The 19,247-nt window shown below is 39.0% G+C and overlaps 1 protein-coding gene across 2 annotated transcripts; it reads right to left on the bottom strand.

Moving 5' to 3' along the window:
• Positions 1-15,104: 15,104 nt before the first annotated feature.
• Positions 15,105-17,060, bottom strand: LOC107822353 (F-box/kelch-repeat protein At1g30090). 2 transcript variants are annotated; one of them, XM_075249353.1, is made up of 2 exons: positions 16,902-17,060; positions 15,105-16,603 (listed from the first exon to the last, which is right to left on the bottom strand). In XM_075249353.1, exon 2 carries the CDS (start codon positions 16,467-16,469, stop codon positions 15,252-15,254), a length of 1,218 nt encoding a protein of 405 aa, XP_075105454.1. In that variant the 5' UTR covers positions 16,470-16,603; positions 16,902-17,060; the 3' UTR covers positions 15,105-15,251. The 2 variants fall into 2 exon arrangements, with proteins under 2 accessions (XP_075105454.1, XP_075105455.1); XM_075249354.1 differs by lacking the exon at positions 16,902-17,060 and adding an exon at positions 16,709-16,866.
• Positions 17,061-19,247: the final 2,187 nt, after the last annotated feature.

Below are 19,247 nucleotides of genomic sequence, written 5' to 3'. Positions count from 1 at the left end.
GTCAACTTTGTATGTTAGGTTTGGGCTTAGGAGCAGTTCCTGCCATTGCAGCCACCTCTACCACCATTACCTCCAGATGTAGCACCTCCGTTACTCCCTCTAGCTAGGAGGTGGGTTCTCCGGCGTGGGAACTACCGAGGCATTGATGCTTATTATAATCTCCTCCTTGTCAGGGATGTGTTGGATATGCTAGAGGCCGCACAGGTAAATATGTACCTAAACTTACTTGTTATAAAGTCACTTGTGTTGCGCCTACTCACTTTCATGTTATTATTTGATAGTTCATCTGGATACCATACAGCGACGAGTTGATAGCTGGTCTTCTCAGTTATTGCTCGGTCGACCGACTGCTTTGGAGCACTTTCGTCCCGCTAATGTGCCTCGATGTTGTGGAGCATCATGCCACAGAGCAGGTACTTCGTCGGTTTGACCATCCGCAGACTATACCGAGGGAGCCTGCATGGGTGGCTACACATTATCAGCGGGATGATCGTTCGAGGGTGGACCACGCATTTGTAGCATGGCTAGAGGCGCAGGTCCATATTTGGGAGCAGCAAGAGGACCTGATTCCGCCAGAACCTTCACAGATCCAGGCGGTGTCTATTGAGATGTATACGTCATGGTACCGCCGTCACACCCTCCTGATGATCGGGAACCCCGTTCATGAAGCTGGCGATCGGTTCAGACCATACGCCGGGAGGCACGAGGCACTGGTATGTTTTTGTTAGAACCCATACTTATAACTGTGATATAGCGTTATGTAATTAATATTTCAAATGTTGTGCAGGCTATTGGTCATCATATGGTCTACCGGTTGGGATAGGAGATGCAACAGCATGCCAACAATCCTGCAGTCGTTGAGTATGGCCGGCAGGTAGTACAGCTGGCTCTCCGGATACTACAACGAGCCAAAGAGGACGAGAGGTTAGATCACGCGGCTGAGTATGTGGCGCCAGAGCAGCACCATCGGGGTAGGCCTGTCCCACAAAGTAGGGGTCGGGCATGAGCCAGGGCTGCCCCACGGGGTCGTGGGGGACGGCGAGGAGGTGGTCCCTAGCAAGGGGCGTTGAGGTACGTGTTGACCCACCTGTTGAGGCACCCGATGAGGATCTTGGAAATGATCGGCCAGGTTATTTCCCTCAGCTAGACGAGCCTTCCAGTAGCATGTCGTCGTACAACCTTCTGCTGGATTTGCCAGCATCGCAAGTCACCCCGTCATATCCATTGTTGATCACGGGTACATTCGACGTAGATGTAGATCAGTTTTTTTCAGGCCCATTTACCGTAGCTGAGGTCCGCCGACCCGAGACATGGATGGCGGGCGTAGGTTGAGTTTTAGCTCATCCCCGGCGGTTGATATGGATCTATCACATGCGCAGATATGTTTGTATTACTGTTAAATTTTAATTTGTTTTCTTTTCCTTAATGATTTGCCATAAATTAATTTTAATTTTCTTATTAAGGCTTCGTCTCAGCCCATCACGGAGCCTACTATATGCGATGATGAGGACACCACGGATGCTTATACTCAGGAGCCCGACGAGACCATAGTGAGAAAATATTTTGACGTAACACGTACATTACTAATATACATTTTCATATGCTAAGCTTAGTAATTGTTTTGTAGGTTGTTGACGGACCGACGGCCCCTTCTACCAATCCTGCCAGCTGTACTGGCGATCATGTTGCTGCGCATCCTCACATAAAAAGTTGACTTGATGAGGATGATCCTGATAGTGAACCCGGGCGACAGGGGATGCGCCTCAGGCCAGTGGCTTCACTGAAGCACACAGGCTGTGGGACTCATTAATTTCTTTTTGTTTGTATTTTGTGTAAATACTACATTATGTAAATAATGGCAAGAATTGTATTTTAACAATAATTTTATTTTAGCACAATTTGAACAATAATTTTATTTTAACAGGACAGCACAAACATAAACATAGCAAACCTAACATAACATAAATTTAGTATAACTAATGAAAACACATGACAGGGGAAACATAAATATACACTACTACGCTCAACACGTACATGTCATTGTTTAGTCACAACCGTCTAGTATTCTCTGCTCCAACCACTTGAGTTGGTCTTCCAGCTTTTTTTTTCTTCTTCCACCTCCTTGAGTTTCGCCTTCAACTCCACAACTTCTTGTTTGGATTGTCACTCTCTTTCCCAATGTTTTAAACACAAACTATGAAGAGAATAAAACTTATCTTTGTAGTATTCCTGCTCACAAGATTCATCAATCCATACCTCAAAATTGCAAACAGGTTCGTCGGGTTGCTTATAAAACTTGTTCATACACACCCAGTCCCGGCGTTCAACTTTTTTCCAACAATCGTGCATCATGCATCTTTTGCCGCACTCGCACCTTAGGACATAAAGGGGTTGTTGAGACATTTGTTAAAGCGTAAAGAGAAACCTCGGCTTTATGAAAATATTTGCTATTGGTTATTGTTAAGCGCAGAAAATAACTAGAATGCGCCCGTTATTTATAGGTAAGATTTCACACAAAACGTAGTATTATACCGCGTTGTACATATTAAATTTTTCTGAAACGAAACAGCTATTGCGCAGTCGATTCAGCTTTTTTCAGACCGACAAGACAACACACAAAACGTAGTATTGTACCGTGTTATACATATTAAATTTTTCTGAGACGAAACAGCTTTTGCGTAGTCGGTTCAGCTTTTTTCAGACCGACAAAACAACACACAAAACGTAGTATTGTATCGCGCTATACATATTAAATTTTTCTGAGACGAAATAGCTTTTGCGCAGTCGGTTCAGCTTTTTTCGGACCGACAAGACAACACACAAAATGCAGTATTGTACCGCGTTATACATATTAAATTTTTCTGAGACGAAATAGCCTTTGTGCAGTCGGTTCAGCTTTTTTCATACTGACAAGACAACGCACAAAATATAGTATTGTACCGCGCTATACATATTAAATTTTTCCTATTGGTTATTACCCTTTATTTTCTTGTACGTTGCTTTAGTTATTTTCTTCGATTCCTTTTTTAAGACAGCGGCCATTTTAAGAAGCAAATTTTCAAGAAGGATAATAAAGGATGTCTTGCTTTTATAGTTTTTTTTTTAATTTTTATATATGTTGCTTTAGTTATGGTTGTTGTGCTTTTATCTCTTCGAATATTATGTTATGAAATTTCAATCTTCAGATTGGTCTTCTTTACTAACACCAATAAGTTGAATGTTTGAACTACCATATCATCATCCCAATTCAAAAGGTCATGTTAAAAAATAAGTTGTAACAAGATTGTGGAACATAATATTATTTGATAGATATTGCAACATACACAAGTACATACACTTATTACCAAAAACAATACGAAAACAAAAGACTAGGTGTATACTTGATAGTGGGTACATTCGACGAACTTGCACCAGGAGCTGGATTACCACTACCACCCACACCAGCTGAAGGATTTTTACGACGATCGTGTCCTGTTTGCGAGCATATGCCACATTTACGCACATAAACGGTGTCACCAACATCCATTTGGTTCCGTAGACGCGTTCTCTTTTGCACTTGCAGCTTGCACAAATAGTCCTTGTTACACACCATTTTAAAAGGTTCCGGCGGCCAATAATGCTCAGTACCCAATGACTACAACTGTCCACTATATGTGCCTACGTATGCAACAACACTGTATTACCTATCAATATAGTTGGTTGTCCCTAAACCAACTTGTTAAAAGCACTTCAAGGCATGTGCGCATGGCATGTGGTAGATGGTCCATTTCCCACATGAACACAACATGCTGGCTTCATTCACCGTCTGTAGATTATTCCTCCGATGTCCGCGGATAGCAGTGCGAACTTCAAAAACACCCTGATCGTGATCGTACTATAAAAATGAATGCCAATGTGCTCGCCTCCCGTACTTCTCAAATCTTCTCATCGGTATTGGCATAAATTGAACACCCCTGTCCATCAATACCGATGCAGCTCTATGCCTTTCAACAAACCTCTTCGCAATCTGTTTGAATGTCATCCGGACCATGGCAATGACAGGCAATCCACGTACAGACTTCAATAAGTCGTTGAATGACTCCGACACATTTGTAGTCAGGGCTCCCCATCGTCTGCCACCATCAGCATGCAATGTCCACATGTGAAGCTCATGTCCCATCAGCCAAGTATAGGCTCGTGGATCTAACTGTCGGATCGCTTCCATGCGCCTCATGAATTTGCACTGCTGGTGCTCAGTTGCAGCCATCCACATTAAATCACAAGGCCTTGTCGTGATATTTCTTCTGGAAATTGGCCTTCAGGTGCCTCACACATTAACGGTGGTATGCATAGTGTTCCTGTCATTCAGGCAAATGTCGTACAGAACTTAAAATACCACCATGTCGATCAGATATTAGACAAATACCTGAACACTGTTTGACAACGTGCTGCTTCAAGTGGTTCAAAAAAGCATCCACGTCTCTTCGCTTTCATTGGCACAAATGGCAAAAGCTAGTGAAAATATTTGTCCGTTGGCATCTACTGCAACTGCAATCAAAAGCTTAATATCATACTTTCCATATACATGAGTACCGTCTATGAAAATTACAGGACGACAATGCACAAAACCATCAATTGCTGGTTTAAATGACCAGAACACAGTTGAAAATATATTCGGGTCTGTCTGAACTCCAATCACGCCTCCATTCAATAACAGTCCCGGGGTTAAAGTGTTGTAGTGCGGCCATGTACCTGGGCAGAGATGAAAATGACTTATCCCAGTCACCATAAATAATTTCAAAGGCACGTTTACGCAAGAGATATGCCTTTATTTTGGTTATATTACACCCATACTCCTGGTGGACGGATATAATACACTCTTTAATCTTGAACCTAATGGACACTTCCAAGTATGGAATCAAGACAAGAGAAATCAAGTCTACATCCAGGTTGAAGTGATTCTTATTGAATGTGTCCATTTCACATCTATGGGTGCTAATATATTTACCCACTTTCCACAACCCTGATTTCTTCTTGCTAGCACGCAACATCTAGTGACAACCCATAAAGTCTCTACGGCATACAACCTTGTATACCTCCATAGTTGACTCCCTTACCGTCATCTCACGGCACTCTCTTACACTGTAGATTTTTACAGCCCTGATTAAGCGAGCTTTATCGGGGAAATACATGCCCTTTGCCAGCACCGCTGGCCTAGACTTGGCAAATTATCAAGGTGGGGAATATTCCGCTCATGAAACGACACGTGGGACTCGTACACTCTTGCTCTAACGGGAGGTGGAGGAGCATGCTCCCTCGTCAGCTCAGGTTCGACATTCACTTCCTCCTCATTATCACCCTTATTAGGGAACGGTGTGTCATCTCCAGACTCATCGGCATTGTTGCCATAATCACTATCATCTTCCTGACACTGTGCATCTGCCAAATACGAGTCAATATGTCGTCTATGGTCAACTGTGTGAGGTCAGGAACATCAAGTTGCTCGTTTTCACTGCACAAAAAGAACAAAATGATAAGTTATTCCACTAGATAAATACTTTACATATAGCTATATCACTTTACTTACAAGTCGTATTGTGTTTGCGTTCCATGATGGACATTTTCTTATTGGTGATGACTCCCAGATGGACCACCGTGGTCCAACACACCAAAACTACACATATTCCAACTAGGAGCGGGGTCATAACTTGTAAAATTCATATTCGGACGGTACCCCCTATGAAAAATATGAGTGTTAATACAAATCCAATTCAAACATAAAATAAACATCGCTAAAGCATAGAAATTGAAGTTTACCAGTCGTCTTGTGGATTATATAAAGTCAAAAAATTATTTTCTCGCTACTCATTCGCCGGTGGTAACAAGTTTAAATCAAGGCAAGCTCTTTCATCAGGAATCTGTCTGGCAAAAACTGCTCCAGAATAACCACCCGATGACTGGAGGTTATCCCTACTATGCACACCCTTATTATTAGGAACGTCTTCAACCTTGACGTACATTTCCAACAATTTTATTACAATAAATTCCTTGTATTCATCCGGAATCCGCAAAAGAACTTTAAGAGTTTCATCATCTTCGATGTTAAACTCAGAATAATAAGCAAACCCCTGCGGAGTCACAGAATACGGAAATCTACCGGTTACTTTAAGGTTCACCGAACGTTTCCTCACACTTATTTTTTTACATAACAACGATACCAATTTATCGTACTCCATTGTAAGCGGCAACTTAACATGACACTGTGGAGGTGAACTATACCTCACAGAGTTATTCTCCATTACAACCTCCCCTCCCCCTCCCCCCACCCCCAATATAATGAAATACTTATTTTTTGCTCTTCAGACATTATAAAAAATGCTTGATAACAAGAAGAGAAGTATGAACGAAAGATTGAAGGAAAGTTTTGAATGGATTTTCATAAAATCCTAACGCCTTTAAATAAGGCATGTCCTAACTTGGGGTGCAGAATTTTTTTATATAAAATGCAGTATAATATCACGCTTATGTATTTGAATTATTGTTATGTTAGTTATCCACAGAACACTTATTGGTGGGCCCAAAAATGAAGTAAAATGCAGTATTATACTGCGTTTTACGATAAAAAAATAAATTGTTTATGTCAGTTATCCGCAGAACACTTATCAGTGGACCCAAAAATGAAGTAAAACGCAGTATAATACTGCATTTTACATTAAAAAACAAATTATTAAGTAAAACGCAGTATTATACTGTGCTTTATGTTAACGGCTAAAATTCCGTTAACATAAAGCGCAATATAACACTGTGGTTTTCTGCCTCTTCTACAGGTGACAACATATTCGAATACTTTGTTCATTACTTCCAATTCTATATAGTCAAAATGAATCTTAAATTTTACGTCAACTTTGTATGTTAGGTTTGGGCTTAGGAGCAGTTCCTGCCATTGCAGCCACCTCTACCACCATTACCTCCAGATGTAGCACCTCCGTTACTCCCTCTAGCTAGGAGGTGGGTTCTCCGGCGTGGGAACTACCGAGGCATTGATGCTTATTATAATCTCCTCCTTGTCAGGGATGTGTTGGATATGCTAGAGGCCGCACAGGTAAATATGTACCTAAACTTACTTGTTATAAAGTCACTTGTGTTGCGCCTACTCACTTTCATGTTATTATTTGATAGTTCATCTGGATACCATACAGCGACGAGTTGATAGCTGGTCTTCTCAGTTATTGCTCGGTCGACCGACTGCTTTGGAGCACTTTCGTCCCGCTAATGTGCCTCGATGTTGTGGAGCATCATGCCACAGAGCAGGTACTTCGTCGGTTTGACCATCCGCAGACTATACCGAGGGAGCCTGCATGGGTGGCTACACATTATCAGCGGGATGATCGTTCGAGGGTGGACCACGCATTTGTAGCATGGCTAGAGGCGCAGGTCCATATTTGGGAGCAGCAAGAGGACCTGATTCCGCCAGAACCTTCACAGATCCAGGCGGTGTCTATTGAGATGTATACGTCATGGTACCGCCGTCACACCCTCCTGATGATCGGGAACCCCGTTCATGAAGCTGGCGATCGGTTCAGACCATACGCCGGGAGGCACGAGGCACTGGTATGTTTTTGTTAGAACCCATACTTATAACTGTGATATAGCGTTATGTAATTAATATTTCAAATGTTGTGCAGACTATTGGTCATCATATGGTCTACCGGTTGGGATAGGAGATGCAACAGCATGCCAACAATCCTGCAGTCGTTGAGTATGGCCGGCAGGTAGTACAGCTGGCTCTCCGGATACTACAACGAGCCAAAGAGGATGAGAGGTTAGATCACGCGGCTGAGTATGTGGCGCCAGAGCAGCACCATCGGGGTAGGCCTGTCCCACAAAGTAGGGGTCGGGCATGAGCCAGGGCTGCCCCACGGGGTCGTGGGGGACGGCGAGGAGGTGGTCCCTAGCAAGGGGCGTTGAGGTACGTGTTGACCCACCTGTTGAGGCACCCGATGAGGATCTTGGAAATGATCGGCCAGGTTATTTCCCTCAGCTAGACGAGCCTTCCAGTAGCATGTCGTCGTACAACCTTCTGCTGGATTTGCCAGCATCGCAAGTCACCCCGTCATATCCATTGTTGATCACGGGTACATTCGACGTAGATGTAGATCAGTTTTTTTCAGGCCCATTTACCGTAGCTGAGGTCCGCCGACCCGAGACATGGATGGCGGGCGTAGGTTGAGTTTTAGCTCATCCCCGGCGGTTGATATGGATCTATCACATGCGCAGATATGTTTGTATTACTGTTAAATTTTAATTTGTTTTCTTTTCCTTAATGATTTGCCATAAATTAATTTTAATTTTCTTATTAAGGCTTCGTCTCAGCCCATCACGGAGCCTACTATATGCGATGATGAGGACACCACGGATGCTTATACTCAGGAGCCCGACGAGACCATAGTGAGAAAATATTTTGACGTAACACGTACATTACTAATATACATTTTCATATGCTAAGCTTAGTAATTGTTTTGTAGGTTGTTGACGGACCGACGGCCCCTTCTACCAATCCTGCCAGCTGTACTGGCGATCATGTTGCTGCGCATCCTCACATAAAAAGTTGACTTGATGAGGATGATCCTGATAGTGAACCCGGGCGACAGGGGATGCGCCTCAGGCCAGTGGCTTCACTGAAGCACACAGGCTGTGGGACTCATTAATTTCTTTTTGTTTGTATTTTGTGTAAATACTACATTATGTAAATAATGGCAAGAATTGTATTTTAACAATAATTTTATTTTAGCACAATTTGAACAATAATTTTATTTTAACAGGACAGCACAAACATAAACATAGCAAACCTAACATAACATAAATTTAGTATAACTAATGAAAACACATGACAGGGGAAACATAAATATACACTACTACGCTCAACACGTACATGTCATTGTTTAGTCACAACCGTCTAGTATTCTCTGCTCCAACCACTTGAGTTGGTCTTCCAGCTTTTTTTTTCTTCTTCCACCTCCTTGAGTTTCGCCTTCAACTCCACAACTTCTTGTTTGGATTGTCACTCTCTTTCCCAATGTTTTAAACACAAACTATGAAGAGAATAAAACTTATCTTTGTAGTATTCCTGCTCACAAGATTCATCAATCCATACCTCAAAATTGCAAACAGGTTCGTCGGGTTGCTTATAAAACTTGTTCATACACACCCAGTCCCGGCGTTCAACTTTTTTCCAACAATCGTGCATCATGCATCTTTTGCCGCACTCGCACCTTAGGACATAAAGGGGTTGTTGAGACATTTGTTAAAGCGTAAAGAGAAACCTCGGCTTTATGAAAATATTTGCTATTGGTTATTGTTAAGCGCAGAAAATAACTAGAATGCGCCCGTTATTTATAGGTAAGATTTCACACAAAACGTAGTATTATACCGCGTTGTACATATTAAATTTTTCTGAAACGAAACAGCTATTGCGCAGTCGATTCAGCTTTTTTCAGACCGACAAGACAACACACAAAACGTAGTATTGTACCGTGTTATACATATTAAATTTTTCTGAGACGAAACAGCTTTTGCGTAGTCGGTTCAGCTTTTTTCAGACCGACAAAACAACACACAAAACGTAGTATTGTATCGCGCTATACATATTAAATTTTTCTGAGACGAAATAGCTTTTGCGCAGTCGGTTCAGCTTTTTTCGGACCGACAAGACAACACACAAAATGCAGTATTGTACCGCGTTATACATATTAAATTTTTCTGAGACGAAATAGCCTTTGTGCAGTCGGTTCAGCTTTTTTCATACTGACAAGACAACGCACAAAATATAGTATTGTACCGCGCTATACATATTAAATTTTTCCTATTGGTTATTACCCTTTATTTTCTTGTACGTTGCTTTAGTTATTTTCTTCGATTCCTTTTTTAAGACAGCGGCCATTTTAAGAAGCAAATTTTCAAGAAGGATAATAAAGGATGTCTTGCTTTTATAGTTTTTTTTTTAATTTTTATATATGTTGCTTTAGTTATGGTTGTTGTGCTTTTATCTCTTCGAATATTATGTTATGAAATTTCAATCTTCAGATTGGTCTTCTTTACTAACACCAATAAGTTGAATGTTTGAACTACCATATCATCATCCCAATTCAAAAGGTCATGTTAAAAAATAAGTTGTAACAAGATTGTGGAACATAATATTATTTGATAGATATTGCAACATACACAAGTACATACACTTATTACCAAAAACAATACGAAAACAAAAGACTAGGTGTATACTTGATAGTGGGTACATTCGACGAACTTGCACCAGGAGCTGGATTACCACTACCACCCACACCAGCTGAAGGATTTTTACGACGATCGTGTCCTGTTTGCGAGCATATGCCACATTTACGCACATAAACGGTGTCACCAACATCCATTTGGTTCCGTAGACGCGTTCTCTTTTGCACTTGCAGCTTGCACAAATAGTCCTTGTTACACACCATTTTAAAAGGTTCCGGCGGCCAATAATGCTCAGTACCCAATGACTACAACTGTCCACTATATGTGCCTACGTATGCAACAACACTGTATTACCTATCAATATAGTTGGTTGTCCCTAAACCAACTTGTTAAAAGCACTTCAAGGCATGTGCGCATGGCATGTGGTAGATGGTCCATTTCCCACATGAACACAACATGCTGGCTTCATTCACCGTCTGTAGATTATTCCTCCGATGTCCGCGGATAGCAGTGCGAACTTCAAAAACACCCTGATCGTGATCGTACTATAAAAATGAATGCCAATGTGCTCGCCTCCCGTACTTCTCAAATCTTCTCATCGGTATTGGCATAAATTGAACACCCCTGTCCATCAATACCGATGCAGCTCTATGCCTTTCAACAAACCTCTTCGCAATCTGTTTGAATGTCATCCGGACCATGGCAATGACAGGCAATCCACGTACAGACTTCAATAAGTCGTTGAATGACTCCGACACATTTGTAGTCAGGGCTCCCCATCGTCTGCCACCATCAGCATGCAATGTCCACATGTGAAGCTCATGTCCCATCAGCCAAGTATAGGCTCGTGGATCTAACTGTCGGATCGCTTCCATGCGCCTCATGAATTTGCACTGCTGGTGCTCAGTTGCAGCCATCCACATTAAATCACAAGGCCTTGTCGTGATATTTCTTCTGGAAATTGGCCTTCAGGTGCCTCACACATTAACGGTGGTATGCATAGTGTTCCTGTCATTCAGGCAAATGTCGTACAGAACTTAAAATACCACCATGTCGATCAGATATTAGACAAATACCTGAACACTGTTTGACAACGTGCTGCTTCAAGTGGTTCAAAAAAGCATCCACGTCTCTTCGCTTTCATTGGCACAAATGGCAAAAGCTAGTGAAAATATTTGTCCGTTGGCATCTACTGCAACTGCAATCAAAAGCTTAATATCATACTTTCCATATACATGAGTACCGTCTATGAAAATTACAGGACGACAATGCACAAAACCATCAATTGCTGGTTTAAATGACCAGAACACAGTTGAAAATATATTCGGGTCTGTCTGAACTCCAATCACGCCTCCATTCAATAACAGTCCCGGGGTTAAAGTGTTGTAGTGCGGCCATGTACCTGGGCAGAGATGAAAATGACTTATCCCAGTCACCATAAATAATTTCAAAGGCACGTTTACGCAAGAGATATGCCTTTATTTTGGTTATATTACACCCATACTCCTGGTGGACGGATATAATACACTCTTTAATCTTGAACCTAATGGACACTTCCAAGTATGGAATCAAGACAAGAGAAATCAAGTCTACATCCAGGTTGAAGTGATTCTTATTGAATGTGTCCATTTCACATCTATGGGTGCTAATATATTTACCCACTTTCCACAACCCTGATTTCTTCTTGCTAGCACGCAACATCTAGTGACAACCCATAAAGTCTCTACGGCATACAACCTTGTATACCTCCATAGTTGACTCCCTTACCGTCATCTCACGGCACTCTCTTACACTGTAGATTTTTACAGCCCTGATTAAGCGAGCTTTATCGGGGAAATACATGCCCTTTGCCAGCACCGCTGGCCTAGACTTGGCAAATTATCAAGGTGGGGAATATTCCGCTCATGAAACGACACGTGGGACTCGTACACTCTTGCTCTAACGGGAGGTGGAGGAGCATGCTCCCTCGTCAGCTCAGGTTCGACATTCACTTCCTCCTCATTATCACCCTTATTAGGGAACGGTGTGTCATCTCCAGACTCATCGGCATTGTTGCCATAATCACTATCATCTTCCTGACACTGTGCATCTGCCAAATACGAGTCAATATGTCGTCTATGGTCAACTGTGTGAGGTCAGGAACATCAAGTTGCTCGTTTTCACTGCACAAAAAGAACAAAATGATAAGTTATTCCACTAGATAAATACTTTACATATAGCTATATCACTTTACTTACAAGTCGTATTGTGTTTGCGTTCCATGATGGACATTTTCTTATTGGTGATGACTCCCAGATGGACCACCGTGGTCCAACACACCAAAACTACACATATTCCAACTAGGAGCGGGGTCATAACTTGTAAAATTCATATTCGGACGGTACCCCCTATGAAAAATATGAGTGTTAATACAAATCCAATTCAAACATAAAATAAACATCGCTAAAGCATAGAAATTGAAGTTTACCAGTCGTCTTGTGGATTATATAAAGTCAAAAAATTATTTTCTCGCTACTCATTCGCCGGTGGTAACAAGTTTAAATCAAGGCAAGCTCTTTCATCAGGAATCTGTCTGGCAAAAACTGCTCCAGAATAACCACCCGATGACTGGAGGTTATCCCTACTATGCACACCCTTATTATTAGGAACGTCTTCAACCTTGACGTACATTTCCAACAATTTTATTACAATAAATTCCTTGTATTCATCCGGAATCCGCAAAAGAACTTTAAGAGTTTCATCATCTTCGATGTTAAACTCAGAATAATAAGCAAACCCCTGCGGAGTCACAGAATACGGAAATCTACCGGTTACTTTAAGGTTCACCGAACGTTTCCTCACACTTATTTTTTTACATAACAACGATACCAATTTATCGTACTCCATTGTAAGCGGCAACTTAACATGACACTGTGGAGGTGAACTATACCTCACAGAGTTATTCTCCATTACAACCTCCCCTCCCCCTCCCCCCACCCCCAATATAATGAAATACTTATTTTTTGCTCTTCAGACATTATAAAAAATGCTTGATAACAAGAAGAGAAGTATGAACGAAAGATTGAAGGAAAGTTTTGAATGGATTTTCATAAAATCCTAACGCCTTTAAATAAGGCATGTCCTAACTTGGGGTGCAGAATTTTTTTATATAAAATGCAGTATAATATCACGCTTATGTATTTGAATTATTGTTATGTTAGTTATCCACAGAACACTTATTGGTGGGCCCAAAAATGAAGTAAAATGCAGTATTATACTGCGTTTTACGATAAAAAAATAAATTGTTTATGTCAGTTATCCGCAGAACACTTATCAGTGGACCCAAAAATGAAGTAAAACGCAGTATAATACTGCATTTTACATTAAAAAACAAATTATTAAGTAAAACGCAGTATTATACTGTGCTTTATGTTAACGGCTAAAATTCCGTTAACATAAAGCGCAATATAACACTGCGTTTTAGGTACAAGTGTAATTTTTTTTATAGCTGTAGAAACGTAATTAGAGTCCAAAATTTTGTCATTTTGGTTTCGGGCTCCAATAAAAACCCCTTGGTGCAATTCATTAAAGTATGCCGATTTACTTTGAAGAGCAAGAGCGCAGAACAATCTCAAAATCAAGGAGAGAAGGTGGCACAAGATCCGAATTTGAATTTGAATTCACTTTTTTTTTATTTCATTTATACCTTGCCTAAAAAAAATGATTAAATAAGAGATCCAGAGAGCGAGCTCTGAACTTAGCCCAAAGGCTGAATCCCATCTCGTTGAACCTTATGTTTCAAGTATATGTGTTTTTACAAGAGAATGTTTTCCTTTCTTTTTTTTTACATTATTTTCAGATACCAAGGAACCCCCCCAAACAAATAAAAAAAATGAAAAAAGAAAAGAAAAGAAAGAGCATGATTGTGGACCAAAGAAGCGAATAACTTTTTCCCCTTCCAAAACAAGCACTCTTAACAGCATTAGCAGAGCAAACTGTACTAAAGTTATAGCTTCTAGTAGTATGAGTATATTTAATTCTTACAAAGATCTGGAAAATCCAGTCTGCCAACCAAACTTGGGTAACTATAACCTAATGTAACAACCAGTGTCATCTTCATGTCCATTCACTATGAATCATCATCTCATAGGCCACGTTGGTATTTATTGTAATATAATTAAAAAGTATTGTTGGCACCAACCATTTAGATTTTATTATAAAAAAACATTAGATCCTAGCCAGTAGTAGGAGAAATTAGACTAGAGAAGAAGCACGAGCTGGAAACACCATTCATCTTTTCACTGCACATAATCATTACAAATTACCAAAACTACACCACGAGAAGCCTAAGGTCATTGAATTATGTACTACTGTAACAGGAAAGACGACATCGTGATCATAATATGAAAAATACAAGGGTAGTAGTGTGTACAACATGCACACATTTTTTTTATCAATTATTCCTTCATTTTCACACAGCCCTTTTTAATAATAAGGGAGCAACACAAGCCTTTTTCTCCTTCACCCTCTCTTTTCTTTTAAGATAGGACGGGTTGGGTCGGGTCATTTACCAGGTACTGCTAGCTGGAAATGAAGTATGATGAAAATGACAAAAAAAAAGAAAAGGTATGATGAGAAGTACTCAACTGGATGTTCCAATTCAAAAATAAATTAGGTAGACCAGTACAAAATGTAGGTTTGAAGGAGAGAAGTGCTCCCTAGGGGGATCCAAACAATGATGGATATTATATAGTGGTAAGATACCTATAATTTAAACAGACCAAGCCACACATGAACTTGAAAACCCAGTAATCTCATCAATATAGTTCAATTAGATCATTGTTCCATGGACTATGTCCCTCAGTGAACTAGCATTAATCAAGAATGTCAGATTTGGACACAGAAGGACATAAAGGAGGAGAGCAGAATTTACTATATATTAGCTAAATAGAGCAGAAACTGAGGAATACCCAAAGATAATTATATTCAATTACAGGACCTTGTTGGAAATACATAACATAAACTACTAGACATTCCACGCATGTTAATTAATAGAAACTATGAAGCTAAGCAAATAGAACCTGTGCACTAGACGGTGTAAAGTCAGAAAGGGATTCAGGAGCTTCTACCACTTGCCAGCAAACAGCGAACGAGCAGCGTTTGCTTGATGTGTTCTTTTGCTGCAGGCTCTTGATATGTCCTACGGCAACATGAAGATTTCGACCTACAACAACAATCCGGTTGTCACAGCAATCTACAGAAAAAGGTTTACATATCTGCTCTGGCAGTGGATGTCCTTCAACAGTGTCCCACGAATCAGTTTCCGAGTCATAAACCTTAAGCTTTGTTCGTTCATGTTCTGAAACAACAAACAAACGCCCATATAGCACAACACTGGAACCAGTCCAACCTTCTCGAAGCCCGGAAGCCATGTTCTCCCAATTATCCGTTTGAGGGTCATAAATCTGGCCCCTAGGAAAAACATAAAAGGGCCAAAACCAGCCTTCTGTTACCAAAAGCTTTCCATTAAGAACTGCAGAGTCGTACGCAGCCATTTTTGTTCCCATATTTGAAACAGAACGCCAAATCCCTCTATTAGGATCCAAGACTTCAGCAGAGTTCAGCTCAAAAAGATCTGTGCTGTTTCCTCCAACAACATAAATCATCCCATCAATAACTCCACTAGCAAAAAAGGACCTAGCAGTGATCATCTTCGTCATAACAGTCCAACGGTTTCTCCTGACCTCATATTTCACCACCGAATTGAGAGGGCAATCCACATCAGAAGCTACTCCACCACAAACATAGAGAACACCCTCATGGGGAAAGGCAATACAACCGAATCCATCGGGGCAAACCTTTTCCTTGCACGGCATAGCTGGGATAGTGTGCCAAGCAAAGTTGTTTAGATCAAAGACATTCCACTGAATTTTCCCAGTACTTTTATGGAAGGAAAATACAAAAAACCAAGGATCATGAAATCCAAGCTCCTTCCTTCGACAAAAGAATCGATCTTTAGTGCCAAAAAGCAAATACCAACGTTTACAGACTACCCTGCAGGTCATATGGTTATCAACTGGTATCCTAAGGAGGCAATTGAGAGCAACATCATCTGGAAGTCCAGGAATTAGGGGTTCTCCCCTTTGCCATAATTCTAACTCAAGAGAAGGATCAAGTAAATCAGATTGCTTTGCAGCTAACCTAAACTTTGGGGATAATGTCATTTGTGAATCCCCCAGCTTGTGTACTGGAGCTTGATGTGATGATACCCTTACTCTTTGCATCTTTGTTTCTAAAAACAATGTCAAGAACCACAAACACCTTCCTCTAATATCCAATTTTCTCTGAGAGCCGCTTAAGCAAACCAACAAATACTGAGAAATGAACACACGCCATTACAATATACCTGCCCTGGCCCCTGGTTTCATTCATAAAAAGGGTGAATCAGAAACCTAATCAAACACTTAATCTTTGAATTAACAACCATAAAATATCACAAAATTCATATACACAAGTCCAATACCTTTGCTCACTTTTTAGAATTGCAAAAGCATCAAAAACAAAACCTTGAATATAAGCAAAACTCATAATTTAAGAATCCTTTTACTAAAAAGGCCTATTTTCCCATATTTATTTAATTCACAGATCAAACCTTTATAGCAGAGATAGGAGTATAGATATACATAAGAGCGAAAGCTTAAGGAAATTGAACTTACAGATTAACAGAGAACAGTTGATACCAGCAGAAGAGTAAAGATGGTGGCTTTACCAACAACTGCACCGCGTAAGATTAATTGAACCAAAAGACTTTGTTCTGCTTCTAAAGAAAGATTTTATTTTTCATCATTTATATTTTATACTGGGCTCCAGCCTCAAATTTATGTGGCAAACATGGTTTCATGTTTCGAGGGGAATATAGCTGTCACGCGCCATTAGCAATAGTTTCATATACTGCCTAATCAATTTATGTGATGTACCTTATTTTAAATTGTCTTTAAAAATAATGTTATCTTTATATATTTAAAATTATTTTATTGTGATTTTTAACTTTATTTTTAATGAAATAATCTATAATTAAATAAATGTTTTGAACTTATTTTTTAAACATAAATTTTATTTATTTTTAAAAAAGTTTGTGTTTAGTCAAAATGCATCACAAAAATTAAAATATTAAAAAAAAGCACTATAAAAATAAACCAGTTTTGGCTGGCTTCATAATTAGGTCTTAAGCAGATCCTATCTTTAGTTTGTTGGGATTTAAAGTTTGATTTGACGTGATTCCTAAGAAAAATATAAGGTTAAAATCTAGGGTAAGAATTAAGTAACTAGTACAATACTTGTTAATCCTTCTTCTTGTTTTTTTTAATCGAAAGATCCACCATGAACCTTCTTCTTGTTTTTTTCTTTTCTTTTTAAAGACTTTTTATTTTAGAATTTCTAAGACCATAAAAGAGGGGGAAAAAAGACCATATCAGACTATATCAGTTTATTAATTTAGTACACTTTAGAAAAATATTGTTTTAATCCAATAACCTTGACCCAAAGATTTATATATCTCTGTATCTATATCTATATCAATATCAATATTTATTCTATCTATATCTATATCTATAAGCATGAATATAATGTTAGGTGACAAAAATATCTTTCAAAAATTAAATTACCTCTTCAATACAATGTACAAAAACGTAAATTCAATAAATTTGTCATGAAACTCAAATAACTTTAGAAGTCTATATACTTACCTGTCCCTTCCGTGCGGCAATTACGAAACGTGGGAATATTGAGTTATATTTGGAGAAGGAATTAAAAAAAATTATAATTGATTTGGAATCTAAAACAATCCAATATAATAGAAAATTTAAAGTACTAAGCCCTGTTAACATTTATATAATTTTAAACGAAGTGGTAAATTTCTGATATTCTTTAAAGTCTTAATTGATATTAGTTCATATAAGGGAAAATGCATAAGTATCCTCCTGACCTATACCTAAATTTCCAACTATACACTTTATTTTTCAGGAATTCTGTTACCCCCCCTAAACTATTTTTAAGTGGAATAAATTCCACTCTAAAACTAGACAACCAAACTCTTGGCAAGTGATGAAGTACACACAAAGTCACATGTATTTTTAGTATTTTTTTTATTCTTTCTTCTTTTTCTTATCCTTTTTTCTTATTTCTTATTATTCTCATTTTTTTTTTGTTATTTCGTTCTCTTTCTTTTTGTTTTGGTCACTGGCGGCATAAAATGGTGGTTGCCGGAATTTCAAGAACATCATTTTTTCCAGCGAATTTTTTTTCTGGGGAAAATGTTTTATCCCGATCTGAGTATATTTTGCTTTGCTTATGAATAAATCTTTTTGAGAGCTTAATTTGTGAGTGAAAATGATAGAAAGAAGAAAAATAAAAACAGAATAAATAGAAGAAAACCGATAAGATAAATTCGCTGGTGAATGAATATCCGTCGGAATTATAGAAGAAATGAAAAAAAGAAGTAAAAGAAAAAGACAAAGGAAAAGGAAAAGGGGGAAAAGTAAGAAAAAATGGTAAAAAAGCAAAAAGAAAAATCTGAAAATCGTTTTTTCTTGCTTCTCACTCTTTCAAAGGAGAGTGAAATACACACACTCTACCACGTCAGCTTTAAGGATGCAAATAATTGTACTTTAAAATAGTTTAGGTGGGTAATAGGATAAAGTGTGTAGTGGGAAATCCCGATATAGGTTGGAGGATACTTATGCATTTTCCCTTCATATAAAGTTAAAACCTTAGATTCTTTTGTGATATGTTTTATGTTCCTAAATATTAGGATTACTACATAATTCAAATAAATTGAGTTAATTTTTAATAATAATACAATAATTAAATGATAGTTTTCAAACGTGCAATTTAATTTTAAAAAATAATAAAATACAAGGGAAGGTTTAAATGAATATCTTTTGTTTACATGATAATAATGTAGTTCTAATAAGACTGGATAAATGTGCTCTTTAATTTATTTATTTTTACTTCAGTATGAATTGATTCTTTCACAAATCAAATCAAACCAGTGCATGTTAGAG

This window comes from Nicotiana tabacum, chromosome 3, assembly GCF_000715075.1.
Source record: "Nicotiana tabacum cultivar K326 chromosome 3, ASM71507v2, whole genome shotgun sequence".
NCBI classification, from domain to species: Eukaryota; Viridiplantae; Streptophyta; class Magnoliopsida; order Solanales; family Solanaceae; genus Nicotiana; species Nicotiana tabacum.
Note: the sequence above shows the minus strand (reverse complement) of the source record. Positions and strands in the feature narration are given on the sequence as shown.

What these genes read in the sequence shown, in the direction of transcription:
- LOC107822353 (XM_075249353.1), bottom strand. Translation starts at nt 16,469, where the DNA reads ATGCAAAGAGTAAGGGTATCATCACATCAAGCTCCAGTACACAAGCTG.